General features: G+C 37.4%; 1 protein-coding gene across 1 annotated transcript in view; it reads left to right on the forward strand.

The window, feature by feature from the left end:
- kif6 (kinesin family member 6) overlaps nucleotides 1–22229 on the forward strand; it is a 55638-nt gene that overhangs the window by 20277 nt on the left and 13132 nt on the right. Inside the window, exons 12-15 of the mRNA XM_030125980.1 lie at nucleotides 2131–2290; nucleotides 8082–8279; nucleotides 15564–15666; nucleotides 16401–16456. Of these exons, the coding sequence (XP_029981840.1) occupies nucleotides 2131–2290; nucleotides 8082–8279; nucleotides 15564–15666; nucleotides 16401–16456 (517 nt within the window). The remainder of the gene's footprint in view (nucleotides 1–2130; nucleotides 2291–8081; nucleotides 8280–15563; nucleotides 15667–16400; nucleotides 16457–22229) is intronic.

Genomic DNA, 22229 nt, shown 5'->3' on the forward strand with positions numbered 1-22229 from the left:
ACTTTAAAACAACCACAGTGGACCAAAGAGCTGTACAGAAGAATAAATAAAAACCAAAATAAAAGAGTAAAATACATTACATGTATTATGTGTCACTTTATTTTAGTTGTATGACCATTACACTTTGCCTTTGTCATGCAGATGGTTTCAAGTATGTGATGGAAAGGTTTGTTTGTTGGGAGAAGAATTCTTAAATCTGAGTTCAGAGACAGTCAGTTCCTAGACCCACATTTCTCAAACAGCAGCTGATGGCCCACTGGTACTAAATGAGCATAGGGAAAACACTGCAGCACTCACAGTGTCCTGGGTTCTAGTTTGGTTGAAGTTGGAGCAGCCACCAGAAGCAGTTCCAAATCCCACTTCAATGTCTGTTTATCTCTCCCTCAGTTTGTTATGATCCGCAAACTCTATCTCCTGTTCAGTTTACATTCCCTTAAGCATCACCCCAGTCATACTTCACTGATTCTGTAGGAATTTGGATCTGTTTTAAATTTTGTTTCGTTCTTCTTTGTTCTCATTGTTCACTAGCTGTATCATGCTCAACTTTGTGCTCGCCTTGGTGCATTTATGTTTGGAGCTTTTCTCTTTAGTGGTTTGAGCTCAGATGCTCTGTGTGACCCGAATGCTGTCATGATGACACAGAAACATCAAGTTATTTTACCAACATGCCGAACCTTAGCCAAACTTAATCATCTTTTTCAGTGCTATTATGATATGTATTTTCGTTATTGAAATTTGTAGATAAACAGTCTTTTTCTGTACTGCCTGGCAAAGACAGAGGTTTTTTTTTTTTTTACATCCATAGAGGTGGTAGGTAGGTGAAGATGAGAGTGGAGTGGGTGGAGAAAAGTGTACAGGAAAGTGAAAGATGTACAGGACAGTAGTGAGACCAGTGATGTTGTACAGTTAAGAGATCGCTGCACTGGCAAAAAGACGGGAAGCAGAGTCAGAGGAGGCAGAGCTGAAGACATTGAGATTTTCTTTGGGAGTGACAAGGAGGAACAAGATTAGGAATGAGCACATCGGAGGGACAGATCAGGAGACCATCTGGGGACAAAGTGAGAGAGGCTCAGATTACAATAGTTCAGAAATGTGCAGAGGAGGGATTGTAAATATGAAGATGGATGATGAAGATGGAGTTACCAGGAAGGAGGCAAACAGGAAGGAAAAGAGATTTATGGATGTGGTGAGGGAAGATATGCAGGTAGTTTGTGTGAAAGGAGATGCAGGAGACGGGGTCAGATGGGGGCAGGTGATTTGCTGTGGTGGCCCTAAAGGGAGCAGCCGAAAGCAGGAGCAGTAGTAGTGGTGGTAGTAGTAGTGGTAGTAGTAGCAGTACATTGCAAAAATCAAAATCTTACCAAGTGTATTTTTCTCATTTCTTGTCAAAATATCTCATCACACTTAAAATAAGACATAATCACCTAAAGTGTAACTTGTGAGATATAAGAACTTATTTTTAGACAATAGATCTTGAAAATCTTATTTAAAAAAATCTTACCAAGATAATTTTCCCTTGTTCCATTGGCAGATTATTTTGCTTAAATCAAGCAAAAGCAGTACTAGTAGTTGTAGTAGTAGCGGTAGTAGTAGTAACAGTCGTTGAAGTAGTAGTAGTAGTAATAATAGCAGTAGTTGCAGTAGTAGGTATATTTTTATTTTTTTGTCCCAGATCTTGTGTTGATGATGGGTGAGTCAGATTTAACATGAAGTCTTCTTGATGGTGTTCAGGTCTGGGCACTGGGGTGGCCAAGCCATGTGTGAGAATGATGTCTTGTGCTCCCTGAACTACTCTTTCACACTTTCAGCCTTATGAATCCTGGTATTTCTCAAATCTTTCAGCTCTCTAGCAAATTGATAGTTGTTTAAGAAACAAGAAACTATTCACTGCATCAGTTAGGGTTGAAGAACTTGTTGCAGCTGAAACACATTAATCACTGCAGTGTTTATCTAAGGGAAGAATCTGAACTATTAGCCTAGTTAAACCCAGGTGAAGGCTGTGTCTGAATCTGGCCGCAATAACTGATCATCTTAGTGAACACAAAATGTTCAACAATCATCTTATCTCATCTTATCTTATCAAAACAAATCAAGCATTATTTTCTTATTTTCTGTTTTTTGTTTCTACAGAGGATGGTTCTGGAAAAGCAAGACATGGGAAACAGACACAGTGATCGTCAAGTGTCACCAGCAGTAACAGTAACGCAGGAAGATGTTAAAGAGAGCCAGGACCACTCAGCAGAAGTGACAAAATTAAAGGAAATGCTGACGCAACGTGACAATGAGATCAGTATCCTTTGAAATAGTGGCAGCAAAGTTCAGACTGTTGAGAAAACAAAATCACTTTAACTTAATGGGTTTTGATTGTAAAGTAACAATACTCTTATTGTCACATAGGAACTTCAGTTGCAGTCATGTGGTGTGAAAAACTGGGGCAGATCATAAAAGGCTCAGCTTGATTATGCAAAGAACTGTAGTCTACTGCATCCTCTACTCCCAAATGATGGAGAACTATCTGCAAATTGGCAGTCAAAACTTGGAGGAAAGAAAAAAAATTGATAAAAATGAATCTTTGAAGATGCTATTGTCTGCACCCAGCCTCACAGTTTAATCACACTTACTGCTGAGAGTAAAATCTTCATTAGTAGAAAGATATGTAACCCGAGGTAAATCTATCTTATTGAATGGTCAGATTACAGTGCTTCTACAAACACATGGACTATGAAATGTAAGTAGTCTACAATCCCCCGAGTCCCATAAATATACACAAGAAATGTTGTTTTAATGTGTATGTTCAGATATATCTCCATCTAATGACTGCAGTTCATCATAATTACTATTAATCATAATTATGGTATTTGCGTTTAAATATGATATTTCTAATAGCTTTATGGGATTATTATTCCCTCAGCCACCCTTGCTGCGGCTTGTCATTAGATCACAGCACATTAGTCGGAAAATTGAGATGTCTGCTTGATTATTTAGCCACAAAAACCCTCAGTCTTCCAAAACAAATAGAATATTATCATGCAGATATTTCACCGTAGTGTTTCTTGGACAAAGTGTGTGTAATGTGAAATCCTCACTTCTTTGTAAATTTTCCCTCTCAAGATGACATACAGTGGTTTTCACATGATGCAAATGTAATTGCCAAAACTTCTCGTGCATGTTTAAGGGTACATATTTGAGCCAGTAATGCAGACACGTTTCTCACCATATTGATTTTATGTTCTCTCATGGTGACATTTGTATATGTATATAGTTTCAGTAGCCTAAACTGTCAGTCTCTGTTAGAGCGGTCTGTCTGCAGAATGTAAAACTATACTTTGGGTTGACCAGCCCTGCATGGGTGACATCATTTCCAGCCAAAGCCCTACTAAGTATTTAGGCTTAGACAATTTCTACTACTAAAGCCTGTATCTGCTAGCTAATTTGTCCCACCCCAGCAGCTCTCGCCAGCATAAGTTGTTATGTGGAGGCAATGGTTTCTGTGCTACAGGCCTTAGTCAGTGCCCTCACAGGGTTTGTTATGGTAGATGTAAAACAAAAGGGTGTATCCTTACCCACCACCCCTGTTTACGTGGGAGTTGGTCACCTGATAATAGATGACTCCGGTGGAATGATGAAATATAGACCACTAACATGATGATAGAGTAGCCAAACGAACTAAAAACACTGGCAAATGTTATCTGTAATTGGGCCATGTAGCACTTAGACTTGGCTGTATTGTGTCGTTCCAGGTCTTGTAGTAAAAATCTACAATGTACAGAAACATTGTTATCGATACAATGGCATGTCCTTTGCTCTGTGACTGATTTGCCTCTACTGTTCTTAATAGTGACAGTACTTCCCTAGAGATGAATTTTGTCTCAGTCTAATGATTTAAAACAAAGTGCATTTCTAAATTGACCTTAATCACGACACTACTGGGACATTTATTGCTTAATCCTTTCATGCACGAATTATGAGAACCTTAGTCAATATTTTTTTCTTGAGTGTTTTTGTTCTGCTTTAGGCATGAAAAAAACAATACAATTAATTTTTTTTTTTTTTTATTAACATATTTTTTGTGGAGTTACAAAAATGTCCACTCAGCTGGACACCGTGCATTTAAGTTTTGAAGCAAAGAAACATGTATTTAAAAATCATCATCAGAAAGTGATATACTGTGTGAAAACTATGAAATAAAAGCATTTTTAATGCTGCTAATTGCTAAATTGTTACTGTTTTCTCACATTTTCTCACACTCTAATATTCGGTATTACACATTTCATGGAGATAAAATCCTCCTGAGACCCAGGAAATGGACAGTTTTAGCTTTTTCACATTAAAACATTGTCTTGATTGGAAACTGCATCATACAACAGTTTTTTCAGATACATTTTTAAAACTATTTTTGTTGATTGATTTTTTTTAATGGAATGTCCTTTGCAATGGACAGCATTTTTAAAGTAAAACTGTCAAACTTTTGTCCCCTACAGAGGACAAAATGCATTGCTGGGTCTCAGGAGGATATGCAAAAAAAAAAAAAAATTGTTAATTACAGTCTAATTGATTTACACTAAAACATGTTACTGCAGATCAGGTTTATCAAGAACAGCAAAGTTACTGTGATTGTATGTATTGCAGTGTTTTGGATGATGCATAAGAGTCCTGATATGGAACTAAAACAACAAAACCCATGAATAAACAAGAGAACAGCTGTAGAATAACTGTCCACTGTAGTGACCTCTGCGCATGAAAGGGTTAAATACCCTCTAAAAATAGGCATCTTCCAAAAAGGGAGTTCCAGATTTTCAGCTCATCAACCTGAGTATGTAATCATTACCGCTGGAACACTTATAATGGTCATGAATATGCATGTATATAATCTGTTGAGACAGTCAGTGCAAAATGGGGTGATTTCACTGTTTATACATTCTGTCACTTTATTTTACTCTATGCAGAAGCTGTGTAGGTTTTCCAGGCTGGATTATGTCTGGCTAATCAACTCTTAGTCAGTCTTGCTGCCTGATATAAACTGTTTTTGCATATAAAAAGAGTAAAAACCATATCCTAAACCTTTTTTTTTTTTTGTTTTTGCAGATTATGCACACAATATACATGGTTCTGACTTTTGATTACCTTTAATTACTGTCACAGTAGAATGGGTTAGGTAACTATTATTGCTCTGTTTATACAAGTGTTGACAGTAATGCTCATATTGTGTCTGTTGGACAGCAGTTACTATTTAGCAGAGGTGTCAGAAGTATTCACATTCATTACTCAGGTAGAAATACAGATTCTAGGGTTTAAAAAGACTTTTGTAGAAGTTGAAGTATGAACTCAAGCTTTTTACTCATGTAAAAGTGTAAGTACTGGTTTCAAAACTACTTAAAGTATAAAAAGTAAATGTAAGGGGGAAAAAAAGCGATTAGGACAAAAGCTTAGGCGGTGCCACAGGGGCCTATAGTGCACTACCTCACCTCCCCAAAAACATTTTTCTCAAGGCCATAATGATTTTAATGTTATATTAAAATGTTAATGTTGAAACATGTTGGATACACTAGGCTACCTGTTTCAGCCACATATATGCCCGCTGAAAATGAATGCATTTTAGTCCAGTGCACATGTATTAAAGAACCATATATGTGTCCTACTGAGCATTAACATGTGTTTCATGGAGCAGAAGATATGATGACTAGTTGCCTATAAGTATTGGAATGGTGCAAAAAGTCAGGTGTGATGGATTGTGTACAAACTAATAGGATGTCGGAATGGTGTATGTTTGTACTTCTCATCCAATCACAATCAAATTCACTCTATTGGATGGTGCAATTTAAGTGGATAGGGTTTTTTTGTTTGAATGATGACAAGCCGGACTGAAAACAAGCCGAAAAGAAATAGGAGTTGCAAGGCTGAAAGTACAGAGAATTGTGTGAAAATGTAGAAGTAAAAAGTCGGCAGAAAAATAATTACTCCCGTATAGATAACCAAAATTTTTACTTAATTTAGGTAACAAAGTAATTGTACTTCGTTATTTCTACTATACTATTACTATTACTATTATTACTACTTCTGCTATTTCGACAATTATTTTCATACCTCTGTCTCATAAGTCTACAGCAGATCAAACTATTTATAATATTAATAATGTATACAGATCTGTGGAATTGTTTACCACTCATTTCATTCCAACTTCATTGTTTTTGTCCCATATATTGCACATATGTTTGAGTATTCTCTATTTCCAGGGGTAGTGGTGGTAACTTTACGTGTGAGCACAAGCTGAATCAATCATGAGCTGAGTTTGACTACAGCGTTCCGAGCACATGGTGAAGTGCAGCAGCCCACAGATCTAACATGCAACCCCCAAGGGTAATTTTCATCATATACTAGAAGTCTATAGTAGTGTTCACCCTAAATGAAGATATCAGATGCCAGAGATCTCAATAATGGAAAAACCCGGTGAACAACAGTCTGAAGTAATGACTTGTCTGAACAATGACATACAGTAGAACCCACAAAACAGTAATATTCTCGGTAAAACTTGGCATCTAGAGGTCATTTAGAATTGTGTCGGGTTTAGATTTTGGCAGTTTTGAGAAGAGTGCATGGTTGGTTTCAATGGAAACTGTAATTGGAGACTTGGTTCCCTCATGTTATTGTTCCCACTGACATCCCCTTTTTATTGGCTGACAGAAATATAAATTAACTTCTCCAGCTCCTTTTGAAAGTATGTTCATTCCACATCCAGAACAATGACATTCAGACTTTTTTTTTCTTTGAACATCCCAAATTATCTGCTGACCACCACAGTTTAAGTCTGGCCACAGCTACGGTACACGTCTGCTAATGTCATAATAGGAACGTGCCTCAGGAACAGACTAATCTATTGACTCAAAATTATGGGTTGTGATTAGGCCATCAAACACACTCCATTTACACTGGAAAAACAGACAGATAGGGCAGGAGCTGAATAAATATTTTATGAAACTGTAATGTTTTATTCATACAACTAATGTATACAAAGATCAAATCTAAAGGTTGGACACACATCTACCGAAGGAATAACTTAGCAAAGGTTCTGGCCCCTTTTACGTGCTAACACCATGAAAATCTTTGACTCCTTGCATTCTGTGGAGATCATAAAGTCATTACGGTAGCCAAGTGTTCAATGTCTTCATCATGTTTTTCTTTGCAGCAGGTTTCCCATGCAGTTTCAGCTCACTCAATGTCAGCAGTTCTAATTGCAAAAAATGACCTCTGCTAGCATGTCGTCTCCTTTCTCACCAGTAGCAGAAATAGCCATGTACTTGTGCAGCTCTACTTCGTGAGGTGTTCCGCTAAAGCATAGCTAACAGGCGTAAATTTGACAATCACATTTCAGGGAGCACAAACATGCCCTGTTGTATGCATTGTTAGGAAAAATAAATTCATGTGAGTCCAGATGAAAGCAGTTGAGAAGGAGGCACTTGATTAAATACAGAGTAGCGCTGCAGAGTTGGAAGCAAAGTACAGTGAGTGGAGCAAAGGAAGCGATTATAGTAAATTGACCTAATGCATGGAGACACTGCACATGGAGAAGTGAGACAAGTCATGGCGATAAAAGTGTGAACAGGAGCCGAGTGACAGTTTTTGTCTTTCTGTCTCCTCTTGTAGCAACTAAATTACTCTCTGTCACACGCACACTGAGGCACCCAGACTCACCGACGAATCTACATTTGGATTCGAGTAGACAAATGCTTACATACAGCCTCATCAGTGGGAGAAGATTTTTTTGTGGAATCTTGGCAGGGTCTCTGCAGCCTCTCTGGCTCCTCTTTCCCCCTCTGATTCATCCCAGACCATGACATCTTTCTGAGCCTGTAAGGTCAGAAGCTGTGCACATGTCAGCGCTCTGCTATTATTAAAAGCCCACAATGTAGTAGTCACACTGATGCTATCTTAGTATGGTCATTTTTGTGCTGCTCTTCACAACAGATCATTTTCGTTGTTTACACTGTTGTTTACACATATGTCAAATTTTGAAACCATTAACATTTTGATGTGCATATACAAATAAATGAACTGTTATATGATCCTTAACTCAGTGCAAACAGGTATCTTAATTAAGATGCTAAAGAAAGAGAAAAAAAGGGCCCAAGATGCTGCTGCTCAATTAGATAACATCACCAGTGACCAGAAGCTGGCCTCCCAAAGTACCACACAGCTGTCCACAACACCAGAGTCTAATGAGGGGAACAGAGACATCACCTCAACTCACCAGGAAGGACGAGCTATACAATACATGAAAAAAGGTACGGGGATCAGGCTTTATTTATTTTTTTATATATATATGCACTACTGTCTCAGCTGTCAATAAAGGACAATTCTGTAAACTTTATAAACTTTTATTAATACTGTAATGCAGTGTTTCTAAATACTTACACAAGTTTGAATCCTTATTGGACTTTGTGAAAGGTTTAGAAATAGACCAATTAATCGCTTTGGTTTTCTTGCCACCAATTGCACCCTTTATAAACTGCAGGTATTAGTGGCAGTTGTCCTTGATAGTAATGATAATATTAGGCTTTTGAATTTCAAGTACCAAGTTTGAGGAAAAATAATACTTCTAAAAACCTACTTTAAGTTTGATTTACCATCACATTTATTTATTTAATTACTCTGACTTAGATGTTCAATTCATCAGGTATCCAGTTTCAAATAAATGTTAAGGCATGTAACAGACATTGATATTTTTTGGTTTAAGGGCAAGGTTGATACTCGCTAATTAATTATTATTCAACTTTTTCTGCTTCAAAGTACTACTATTTCATCTGCCTTGAAAAACCCACTGTGTCAGTCAACTTCAAGTATGGCTTTGTAATGAGACCTTCCATTTAAAAAGCTGAACTAGCAAAGATGACTTCATCCTCTTACACCCCACATATTGACAATACCAAAACCCAATCAGAAATCAATCTGCGCAGGAACAATCTGCGTGACGTTACCATGTTTTCTTTTTAATGTTTTTAATGTTAAGAGAACAGACAGGTGATCTGCCCAGATTGGAATGTGGGCAGCTTTCTGCGGTCATGCTGGTTTCTTGAGCGTCTGTTGAGGTTGCCCATGGGGCATGACAAATCCTTGATTTCTGGATTTTACTGCATGGCAAACGGTCTGACATCCCAGAGCTCCCTGCACTCCCCTCTTTCTAAACAATGTCATCAGTGGGATTGCATGTATTTAAGAGCTTCCTTCTTGAGGTCACTGAAGTGGCCCAGTGTAGTCGTGTCAGCAAAGCAACATTAGACAGTACAGTATATTAAACCTGTAATTTGTTGCTGATGAAAAGCTGATGAGTTTAAAATCTGTAATACTTACTGGAACATGAAGCAGAGACCAGGGGCCAAGAACGCTGCAATGTAAACACAGGAGACAATCCTGAGACCTGACAGGGATAAGTAACCGGGATCCACTGCCTTTTAGAAAACAGCATTCCACCTATAGGCACATCCAGGTCCAAAGACAATGAACCTCATTTGTTTGTAATTTATAATGCGATAATATATCTCATATAAGTAAACATGCTTGAGGATGTTTATATTTCTTTTTGGCAAATGTATAGATGGAAATCTTGCAAATGTGATGGAATTAAACAGAAGTTTGTTTTACTAAGATCAAGTGACTGGCACTACAGCACACTAGTAGTTTTGCCATGGTTTGTCCCTTCTAAAGGTTTAGATTACAATGTCTTTGTAAAGGGAGAACATTGAAGACCCAGAGATAGAGCAAATAGACACTTTGGGCTGAAACTTCTTTTCTTCAGTTTATTTTGGACTTTTTTTTACATGAACTCATTTTAAATGTAACAGGAGTGTGGGGTTTGCTGAGAGTTAAACCATTTGATCGATCTGAGATGTGCACCTTAGCCAGTGATAGCATTAATTCAACTTTTCTTGTTTAATTTAGGTTAAGAAGAGCTGTGGTGATACATCTTACCATTGGGCACAGAAGTAAAACCCAGTGGCTCATCAAACTTAACATGTGCTCCTGTCTTTACTGACGTAGCTCCCTCATCCTCTTTGACATTTGTGTATAATGATGGCCAGTGTGATATTAAGGACAGCAAGGGGGTAAATGCAAACAGGGTTTCTGCAAGAAGAGCCTGTTAAAAAGCAAACACATGTTTGAATCGGGTCCAGTCTGAATTACTAAGTGTATCAGTCACTCAATGAAGGCACAATGAGGGGCACTGTGATGGATGGCCATAAAGCAGTGGTTTTTGAAATCACGGATAAATGATGTGTCGTATATTAGTCTTTCAGCATGGTATGCAGGCTAATGTGGAAAGAGCTTGATCATTTGGGTCATCTCACCAAAGTATTTGTTTTCACCTGGCTTCACATTTTAGTCTTTCACTGAATTTACGAGACAGGATAACCTCCTTAGAATCACTTTTATTTGACCCCATTGTGTGAGAGTGGTGACAACTATTTGGTAAAGAATATGTTGTTATGTGTTGTAAGTTGTACCTGGGTACTAAAGACTTTGAACATTTGTAGATCTTCATTTAATAGAATGAAACATCTAATATTTTGCTATTAAGATATTTCTATGACTTAGATTTCTGCACACTTATTGGACAAAATATTACAGTGAGCATTTGGTGGCGCTTAGTCATACATAGATATCAATACATGGAAATAATGTCAGTGTAAATAATCTATCAGTTGGGGACTACAGATGTAAATTAGTCAAAGACTAACTCTGTGACAGTTTCATCAAATGGCAACATGTATGTTTAAAATTGTACATGGTCCCTAATAAATAAAGTATAACTAAGTAAGTAAATTTCAAAATGAAATAAAAACGCAAGTTTCATCCTGTTAGACTAACAAACCCTTATCATTACAAAGGATCTTCCCGGTCCTCAATTTGACCATTTTACTTGAGCCCTAAACAAATGTTATTTCTAGCAAAAACTCTATAATATTGACATTAGATGATATCTAATCACTGTTTCCTTTTATACATATAGTTCATAATAAGTACAGAAAAAACTGTTGACTTAAATGTAGTGGAAAGTAAGACTACAGATTATCTTGACATTGTGATGACGGCTGCTAAGTCTGTGTTAGAATCCACTGTTATATTGTTCCAATATGTCACACCAAGGTATATGAGTCCCTGTTAAAGAACCAAGGAATCCTTTCTTACCCTCCAACACCAGACTTGGTCAAACTCAAAAGCCCATTAATGTCATGTTACCATATCAGTCTGAATAATATGCTTTCATGTCAAGATAAATGTACATGTACGCCTTCTTTTATTTTAGTCTTGTATGCTACCTGCATTATGTACTGCTCCTTTCCTGGAAAAAAATACAACTTAATACTACAATTGAAAATTTTTTTTTACCAGTCCTGGAATTGATTTATGGTTTATTCTTATGATTTCTGTATCTAAATTTTGACCAAACCTGTGTAATTTTGTTGCAATAGTGTCAACAAATGTTACCAAGCACTGTTTCAGGTAAACCAGACTGATAATTAAAATTAAAAAACACTTGTTTCAGTACCACAGTTACACGCCCTGAGTCAGTGACCAGTAGAGTCAACGAACTGTTCAAGAGTTCTCACATTTATTATATTTGCTTTAATAATTGTTCACATCTGACCCTTGTCTTTTCCCACATACAAAGGAAATTAATGGATTGTAGATATTGTTTGTGTTGGGGTTGCTTATAAAAATTAAAGTGCTCATGGGAAAATTCTCACAATCTGACAATGACAAACACTAAGTAATTATGACTGGACTGTATTTTGTTGCTAGGTCATACTGTAGGTTCTTGAGAAAACTGTGAATCAGTTTTAACTTATTTCAGCTTTACGCTGGAGCTGTGACTTGAGATGGTGTTAACGGACGACAGCGTTAAACATAAACATAGATGTACTGCAACTAAATGAGGTACTTTTGTCAACAATATTGGCTTTGTATATTATTGTCTGTTTAGTTATGGAATACTTACAACCCCCGAAAAAATTCCCACATACTGTTGTCCCTTGCTAACAATTACATGTCCACTCAGGAATGTTCATCCACTTTTCTCACACTTCATGAGAAGCTTCTTTCTGCTCTGTTTGCAGCCAGAGCTGTGAGCAGAAGCTACTTCCAACCACATCAGCTGTTAACCGGCAGGGAAAGTTTGATGTTGTCCAGGAAGGCTGTGCACTTTGGGAAGCAAAAGCTTTTAAGAACACACTGAGTAGTTCCAGGTCGATCAGAGAAGACATTTCTCAGAAGTATTTTTGACTTTTACAATGCAGAATCCAGAAGAACACCTAGGGATTTTTACATCCGTAGTTAATACACCAGTGTCAAGCGTTTCTTGCAAGAGACCATTACTTTCTATAACACCGAGTATAGTCAATGTGCAAAATATTAGCAACACCTATTTGACACAGTTCTCCATGTAGACACTTTAGTTTTATACAATAGACTTCATTATATTTCACATGTTTCACATCTGGAGCGCCTCTTTTCCATGACCCACTTGGAAACTTCTAACTAAACTATATGTACATTAGATCATTGTTCTTCAATCTGTCCAAATTCAAAACAAATGCACGGCACTTATCCTCTCCTCGTCCTCAATGGGTCACTGGATGTTTATGTATGTTTTAATTTACATTCAATCTGAGGGTTGTGGTGTCGTAGCCAGCAGCCTCCATGGTTACAGAGAGGGAAATTGCTGTCCCCTGTAGATTAACTGTAGATGTAATGATGATGACCTTTCCATGGAAACCAGCCATGCTGATCGAATAGTGTATAATCAACCCTGCTCTCCCCATAATGCATCTGTCTGTATCAGGCTCTTAGCTTTTCATTTATTTTATTTTTTCAGTGACAAAAGTTTCTGTAAAAGCCATCTGTATGGCTGACTTTGGCATTGATATTTTTATACTAAATTACAGTGTATAGTTTCTATTTTGTTCACAGTAAACTGACAACTGGACTATTTTGGTATAAATGCACCCATTGTGTTTCCTCTTGTAATAGTGTAAAAATATGGTTAATGGATGGGCAAGGTGCCCACTGATGACTTAGTATAGGTTTACAGGAGCTGAAAAGAAATTTGGGATTTAAAGGGAGGTTTAGATCTTACTGTAAATCCTGCTAGTATGTAATGAGATGATAATGATTGTAGCAGACCTTTCACAGCTCTCTGTGATCTAAGCCAAAGCCTAATAAGGACTCCTCACCCCTTACTGTACGTCAGATACTCCTGTACTCTGCGAAAATACTTGGTTTTATATGGTCTACGCAGAAATCTAGTTTTCATTCAAGCTAACAAGTTCTAGCCTCTTCTGCAAACAGTTACAGAGGGCGTGAGGCATTTTTCCGTTACCTCTAAATGAATGGAACAGTGCTTCACTTTGCTGGTATTTCATTTCTAAAATTTGTTGAAACAGCAACAATAGTCACGACACATTCCTCCCCTGTAAAACCTCTGTGGTTTGTCAGCGCTTGAAGCACGGAAAAGAAGAATTAGGAAAGTTGGCCTAAGGTACATGTGATCTCATTACCCCACAAATTATGTTAGTACAACTTAATATGATGTCATATCACTCTAAGATATTCCTGGAATGTTACTTTTTACAAGAGTCGAACGAAGTGCATTTCCCTCAAGAAACCCTCAAACTGATTTGTTAAGGTTGGCTCTTGCAACATTGAGGCCTGCTGGTTTCAATCAGGGCTTTCCAAAAATAAAGAGACAACATTCCTTACTGTCTTACAATTAATCACACTTTGAGTTACTGTCCTTTGTGTGTCTGTTACTAGAAATGTGTCGCACAAGTTGACACATTTTTTTAACAAGGTGTAAATTTACTGTAAGTCATTGTGAAGCATTGGAGTTTCAGTGGCACAAGGCTGTCCATATAAAACTGCTTCAGTCTTTCATACAGGAAGAAAATGAACTTGCTTTCTTCATTATGGTATTAAAAATGAAATATGACATGTTGACAAGGAGCATTTATGCAAAAACATGTATCAGTGGAAGCCCCTTAAAATAGAAGCACACAATCAGACTCCCAAGAGTAAGAAAATCACAAAATTAACAATGTATTGTAAACATATTGAGTTCTTGAATTGAGTATAATACAGTCTGATAATGCTGCAAGCAGTAACTACCTGCTACAATGATAAAAATATTTGTGTAGTTTCCTGACATGTTCCAGACATTTTCACCAAAGGCCAGACATTCTTACATGTCAACAACTTTCTAGCAGAGAAGAAAAATAACTTGATACAGTCAGCTTTAACCTTTTGTATTTTATATTATTATTATTATTATTATTATTATTATTGATTTATTTTTGTAATGTTGAATATTAAAAGCAGCTGTTTGAGCTTCAGTAAAAATGCTCATTAAACTAAAACACAACTACATATAAAGTTGCCCAAGTTGGCAGGGGAGTCTCCACCATGTAGTGCTGACATGACCAGAATTGCTGTTTATACTTGTGTTAATGTTCTCTCTAAACTGTAAATGGCAGACTAATAGTCGTTGGGTTTTGTAGTTAGTAATAGGTGGGAGGTCAGCGATATCAGTGGGGATGCTGGCATCTGGCTGCCAGATTGGAGTTGAGTGTCTGTGGATGTGGGAACAGGGTACAGCTCACATCTCACTGAGACTGATTAAATCTTAAAATCGTAATAACAGGATCTGACACAGTTTCCCATAGTTAGAAGATCTATGCCAGTAAGTATAACAAGCATGTCCTGTTTGGATGCTCTTCCTTATTTTAACTTGTGTGTGTGTGTGTGTGTGTGTGTGTGTGTGTACTCAACATTGAGAGTAGGATACTCAACATTAAATAAAGACAGGAAGATGCAGCAAAAATCAAGATCTGTGGGTCCTTTATATCCAGTTGTTCTTCAATTACACCATTAGTGACTGATTCAGGAAATATTGGTGTATTTTAAATGAAGTTGGGTCCTTCTCACATTTATGAACTGAAGTCCAATCTGTTCCAAGAAAAGAAACAAGAGAAAAGGAAAACCCACATAAAGTCACATTACTTCATGGTCAAATAAGTTTTCCATTTTTCCAGGATGTTTAATATTTTATGGTTCATAGAAAATGTTCCATAATATTAATCTGCATAATCTATATTATAAAAGCCAAGTGGCCTCTGTGTGTGTGTGTGCGTGTGCGTTTGTGTGTGTGTGTGTGTGTCTGGGGATTCACACAAAATCCTGAAAGAGCTGACTGCTGTAGTTTGACATACCTATGTATTTTTGGTCAAGAAACAGACTAACCAAAACAGCAAGTTGATAGGATCAGTATATTGGAAGATATAAATTTTGGAATACAATAGCCTTAAAATCATGTTACTATGGCCAGAACACTTTGGTGGTGACCGCTGGACAAATGCAGTATAGCATGCACGAATAGACAACAACATAAAAACTACCACATCTAGAACTCGTGGATCCCCACATGTCAACACACTAGTAATAGATATTTCCTGTCCCGTGACTATTTGATGCTCATTTCTGTACTGTAAATTTGTGTTTGATGCTGCTCATCTTAGGTCCCCAGTTGTCTATGGGAAAGCAAGAGGCCTTTGAGATTTTTATGAGGGACCATGAAGACCACCTGACCATTGAAGACAACAAAACTCTTCTTCAGCAACGGTTAGTGACCAGCAGTTGTTTGAACAGTTACAGTCTTCACAATGTGAGAATCATATGTACTGTGTCACATGTTTCATTTATTTTTAGTTGTCACTGTTCTCTCATAAACCATAGAGCATGTGATGTGTTGCTTATATGCATGTAGCTATATTCTTTCAACATGTCTGTGCATCCTAGAGTTTGTTATTTCATTAGCCGTACCTCAGAAAAATTCGCTTTTATCAAATATTTTTGAAGCAGAGCTCTTTTTCTTTCATTTCTTCAGACATGCATGTCATTAACACAAGAAGTGAAAAGTACTTGATTTTTATTTGGATGAAGAACATGTGTAGGGGTGTGAAGATATTGATGATGTCTAAATTTCTAATGATCTCTATTCTATGGTGGTGTGGTGGCGTAGTGGTTAGCACTTACGCCTCACAACAAGAAGGTTCAGCTCTCCTGTCAGGGTCCCTGAGCATGGTGCTGGTGAAGATCTGGATGGGTGTGCTAATGCTAATGGTAATGCTAGATACTGTGTGCATTAGGATGGGTAAAATGCAAACACTTATTCCCTACCGGGATAATAAAGTGTATTCACCTTCGACCTTTTATTTAATGAGTGGTGTTAAACTTTTGAGTTGAATGCAAACAGATTCTGTAACTTCTTTAGATTCTTTCCCCTTGAAAAGAAAAATAACGTGTTTATTTGTTTTTGGAGCACTGACTTAGGACGTATGGATTGTTTTGAACAGGTCAGCTGAGGCCAGAAGACTTGGGAAACAACTAAATGAAGCCACAAACAGAATCAGTAAGTTGTATGGATTTGTTACTGGTATTATTTGTGCGGACGTGGTGTATGATATTCTGTTCATGCTTTCTTGTCTTATATTCATCATTTAATAGGTCTTATGTATTTTATTTTATTTTATTGTAGTTTTGTTTGTTTGTTTGTTTGTTTGTTTGTTTGTTTGTTATGTGTTTTCTTTCTCTCTCTCTTCTGCCCAGTTTACTCAGTTCTGGTTGTAGTTATTGTTACCATTATAATTATCACCTTGGTTGTTACTGTTTGTGTTGTTGATACTTTCTTGTGAGGGTCTTTGCCACCTTCTTCTTTCTTGCCCCCCCCCCCCCCCCCCCCCCCCCCCATGTCAGGTTCGGCATCAAATTGTGGTTCAACAAAACTCATAATAAAGACAGTACAGTATCAAGGGGAGCTTCATATACTTTATGAAGTTTCCCTTGGCAAAGCAAATTTGTGCAGCACCAAAAGGTAGCCAGACTACCATTCTGCTGTTATGATGCTGGATAAGACAAGTTAAAAAAAAAAAAAAAAAGAATCAGTAAGTTGTCTCAACAGATGGAAGTTGCTTTCTGGGAATTTAATTACATTTAGGAGCTGTGAAAATGTTCAATTCTGACTTTCATTGACATCATTAAGAATGTGGTTCAAGCCCTGAGGGTCCTGACAATTTACAATTCTATAAGTAGAAAAAGACACTAACCTACCTGCCTGGAAACTTTAATGAACAAATCACTGTTGGGGCTCAGTTTCCCTGGAGTGTGGAGCTGTCGTTCAGCACATTCCTGAAGTTTTCCAAGACCAAGTGACGTTTTGATTTCCACCCACCTAGTCCTTTAACCTGTGCTTTTTACCGGTATGGTTCAAGTTGTTTTATGTAGACTCTGTAAGCACAAATCTGTCTGTGTGTAATTCCAGTGACAGGTAGCCTTGTGCCTTTGGGAGTTTATTTTGAGGAATTCACATTAGATTTTGTTGGAGGGTTTTATTCATGGGTGCTCTTGCTACTTGTGTACACTAGTACTTTCTAATGTGCATTTGCCTGTTTTTTTTTTTTTTTTCACTGCTGTTTTTTGTTTTTTAGAGTTACTGTTTTGCTATTTTTCTGGTGGTATTTCTTGCGTGTGTTTGCTGTTGTGCTGCTATTAGAACCTCAATTTCTAAATAGTTTAGTTTATTTCTTACTGCTCTGAGTATGTAGAGAGAGCCTCAAACAGAAGCCCTATCACTGATATGGCATCGAATGTAGATGATTTCACTGCACTCTAGTTGAATTTTCCAGTCAACTCAAAAAAGGTAAAATATCTTTTAAGGCTCGATCTGGTTTGCATTTACTATTTCAAGCTGCATTTATAAATTTCCTTGACTGTGTGTGTTTGCGGCTTATTTTACATGCCATTGAAATGGATAGGTTTGCCCCACACCAATGTCTGGCTTCATCCCTACCTCAGATCACGCTTGGTGGTTTGGTCGCATTCGGCTTTTTCTGTCACATATGCCAGCATACACTTACCATCACTGGAATTAATTTTTTTTTCAGTATTCAGTCCCTGAGGTGCTGAAACAACCGTATATCAGATATGCCATACATCACAGTGAAATCTTCTATGACAGCTTGTAGGTATTACCTCCTCAAATGTGTTCTGCAGACATCATCACTGTCCGAGCACAGCATGGAGAAAGTTGATTTTCAACTAAAGTAATATATTTTTTCATGGACTTTAGGTTCCAAATTCTTCAGCTTTTTCAGATTTTGGAAAAACACCCAAAAACATCTTGATGCTGTCAAATATTGTTACATTGTTAGGTGTACGAAGCTGCATTCTTCCTAAATGAGAGACATTATTTTTAGTGGAAAGAAGTTGTCTCTTCTGGCTGGAAAGTGGTACCATAATATTTAGCTCAGTGTGTTTCCTTGCCATCTTGGAAGACTCACTTGGAATTTTTACACTACCTGTGCCTCATGGTTTAATGTAGAACATGGAAACAGTTATTATAATATAGACAAAAGCCTTGTGCAGTTTTTTCTGATGGATGTACCCAGCATGGGGGTCAGTAGCAGGGGAGAAAGAGAGAGGCGGTAGCCCGTGGAGACATTGGTGTCTAAACATTTCCCTGGTTTACAGTATTGTTCTTGGCCACAGCATATAGCATAGGAATCCAATCCCACTGGAGGAGCATACGTTCTGAGCCCTTAGGTCCAAAAAGTGCAAGGGTATATATTTATTCAGAGGGATCAGTGATGCACATCTTCTACAGTTTGAAACGTGTAGGTCAGCTGGAAATGAGCAGAATCTCTTGATTTCTCTGCCAGATGTGGACGAATTGTGCTGTACAGTTCTAGATAGAGCATCTGGCTTTGGTATCCCACTTTTAAACTCTGCTAACCTTAGCTATAGTGACCCAAAGACACACAAAGACAGACTATTATAGGAAATTGTGTTGCTAGCAAGCTGCAATTGTCACAATGAAAAATGCACAGTGCATAAATATTGTAACCTCGTTTAAACATCTTGTAACCAACAGCTGCTGGATGTAACACAACATACGATAATTTACTTAAAGGGTGAATGTATTAGCTGCTCATTAGCGTGGATTATGTAATGTCCTGTTTCAAATCCAGTGACAACACAAAATATATTATGCAAAAGAACAGTTGAAGCAGTCATTTTTGTGTGTGGGGTTTTTTTTTTATGCTCTCAATGCACAGCTCTCACAGTGGTGCAATATAAGCTAAATTATATGTGTGCACTTTCGTATTTTTGTTCAGGATTTTCCTCTACCTTTGTAATGCATTCAGATAATGAGAAGCTGGATAGAAAGCCGCATGGTTCCTGGACATTGATCTTGCTGTGGTACTGGTGCGGCGTATCACATTTAACCTCCAGGCCACAAAAATCACCCAATATTTATTGAGGCTTGTAGCTTGAAACCGGTCCTTTAAGCCGATGGCATGTCTCCTGACACGGTGGGGGGAAACCCTGCATGGTTTGGAAGAGTTTGTGGTGTTGAGCCTCCACTCATGTACTGGAACGGAGATAGAGGGCTGAGGTGTAATGAAGAATTGCACACCGCTATTATTTGACACGTATGCAAATTCATCTTGTATGAAATAATATTAAAACTGAAGTCCATTTTGGCACATGAATGGGTTATATGAACCAAACCATATGTAATGTTTGACTCCACTCATCACAAAGATCCAGTATGTACATTTAATTTAATTTTATTTTAGAGCCAGCACATCTCTGTCAGAGTTTACCCTCACACTACATTTACGATGCTCGGCCGTAAAATTGCACAATAGAGTGCATTCATGTGGTTATTTTAGGATGGTTACAGTACATGAGCAATGCATAAAAGAGCCCTTATTGTAGAATAGACATGAAAAACCTCCAACTAAAGTCATCATTATGTAGCTGCTTGTAAATCTGCTCAACCATGGTGCTGTATGTCAAGCACAAGTCTTGACCTATATAAGCCATGAGTCATGATGGCCCCTTGTGCTCTTTATGTTACTCTTATGTCCTCCCTGCACTTTATCACCCTGTCAACATCGAACACTAATAGCATAAATACTTCTTAATCCTTTTATATTATTATGGAAGAACAAGACTATACATCAGTTGGTTATGGCAGATGTTAGAGAAGGTTTTTGTCTGTTAAAGGAGACTTGGGTAACCCCCCCGACCACAATGTAAAGCCACAGGGCGTCTCAGTTCATTTACATTCTCAGCTATGTGGACTACTGATGTTGTTTGAAAACAAGAGGCTTTGTGAAAGGCTCCCAAAACCTTTCATGCTCTGAAGGCATTTAGGAAAAACACTGTCATCATGGACACAGTATGTCCCTTAGCGCCGTTTGTAACATTTCACATCATCCGTTCATGTCTCCACCGTCTGACATGGTCTACTTTTGTAAAGAGCTCTGAAAGATGAACTGGCTGGTGAGTTGTATGGGCAGATTGTGGACACTTTTATATCATTTATCAGTGGAACACTTAAAACCTGGTGTTCCATTTAACCCCAAAGTCTGTGATAATAATATTGTTTCTCTTCATTAATCCCTCGGTCGCTATAAGGCCTTCAGTTTTAGTCAAGGATCACTTCAGCAGGACATATGTTTACCTTATACATTTCCAATCTATTCATCTACTGTTTGACAAAGTAAGTGGTCTAATCCAACTGTTTTATTGCACCATCAGCGGTGCACAGTGAAAAAGTAGCTTCTCACACCCCATTTCTGTGAAACAACACTTCATCTGGATTTCTCATTTTTAAGTCGTAGAACCTCAGCTTTTAGATTGGCGACAGGATCACATTACAGAAAGTGTACCGTCTACATGTGTAAGAGACCTGAGGGATTGTAATGGAAACTCACCACAAAAGACACTGCCATTCAATGTCTCTTTTATCATCTCACACTTTTTTTATAATTGGAATAATGGTCAATTACTAAACGCATGATACCTGAATTAGATATGAATTTTAAGCTGTTTCTTTTCTTTTTTTTTCTGTTACAGTAAAAGTATCCCATATGGTTCAGTGTGATCCTTTACTGGCACGGTGCAGTATGTTTTACTCCATTTGCTTTACAATTTTCCTTTGGCATAGAAAGTATTGTATCCAAAATTCAATCTTGTCAATTGGGCAATTAACTACTTCAATTAGGGGAAGGGAAGAAAAACAGAAGACCGGACACAAATTACTTAACCATATGTTAACCCGCTATTTCTGCTACAAGAAAGGCAGTGACCCAAAAGTCTCCTTCGTGTCACTTCCTAGCTCACTGGAGTCATAAAAGATCATTTTGAAGACTACATGACTATATATAATCTAACATATGTAAAACCTCTACCTAGTCCAGCTGTGAACATGGACTAGTTTGACTCAAGTCAAAACTGCTTTGTGTCTTAAGACGCCTGTAGAGTGTATCAATTATATCACTCGAATATCCCTTGCATATTTTACATCACTATGTAAAGACTTTTAGCATTTATTTTTAGTAGTCACTATAACCCGTAAAGACCCAGTCCTACTTTTGTGGCAGTTCCCAAATGAATTTTTCTCTCTATTTAACTTTTCTTAAGTGATTTATCACCATTTGTTGTAATATTATAATCTGCATTTTGCATTTTTCACTGTAAACCATGTATTTTCTTACATTTAATTTCCTATAGCTAATGTAGATGTTCAAGAAAACTTCGTATATTCACAAGGTTATTGTATCAAAACAGAGAAAACTGAAGAAAAAGTTAGTTTTCCAGCAAACATATCATTGACTGAATATAAAACAAGTGTCTCCATCCAGTGTCATTGATCAAACTACATGGGTTTTACTGGTGAATCAATGTTGTAGAAGATGGCAGTGTTTCCACGTTCACTACGGAGCCTCTGAACGTCCAAATGGGTCATATCTGATGATCATGAAAAGATGTCAAACTGCATTTTACACCAATTATTTACATGGATTGATAGGATTAGTGGATTAACAGGTGTTAAACATTTAGATCAGCTGATGCTTTTGGTCGCTGGTAGATGTTTGGGTCTTTATAGGTTAATTTTATATTTATTACATTGTATACACTTATACAATTCCTATCATAAGCATTCACCCCCTTGGATGTTTTACCTTTTCGTTGCTTTCATGAATCAATCATGGTCAATAAAATTTGGCCTTTTTCATACAAAAATTTATTGGAAAAAACTCTTTAACGTCAAAGTTACAACAGATTTCCACAAAGTAATGTCAGTGAAACAAAAATTTATAAAGAAAAATAAC

Source organism: Sphaeramia orbicularis, chromosome 22, assembly GCF_902148855.1.
Source record: "Sphaeramia orbicularis chromosome 22, fSphaOr1.1, whole genome shotgun sequence".
NCBI lineage: Eukaryota > Metazoa > Chordata > Actinopteri > Kurtiformes > Apogonidae > Sphaeramia > Sphaeramia orbicularis.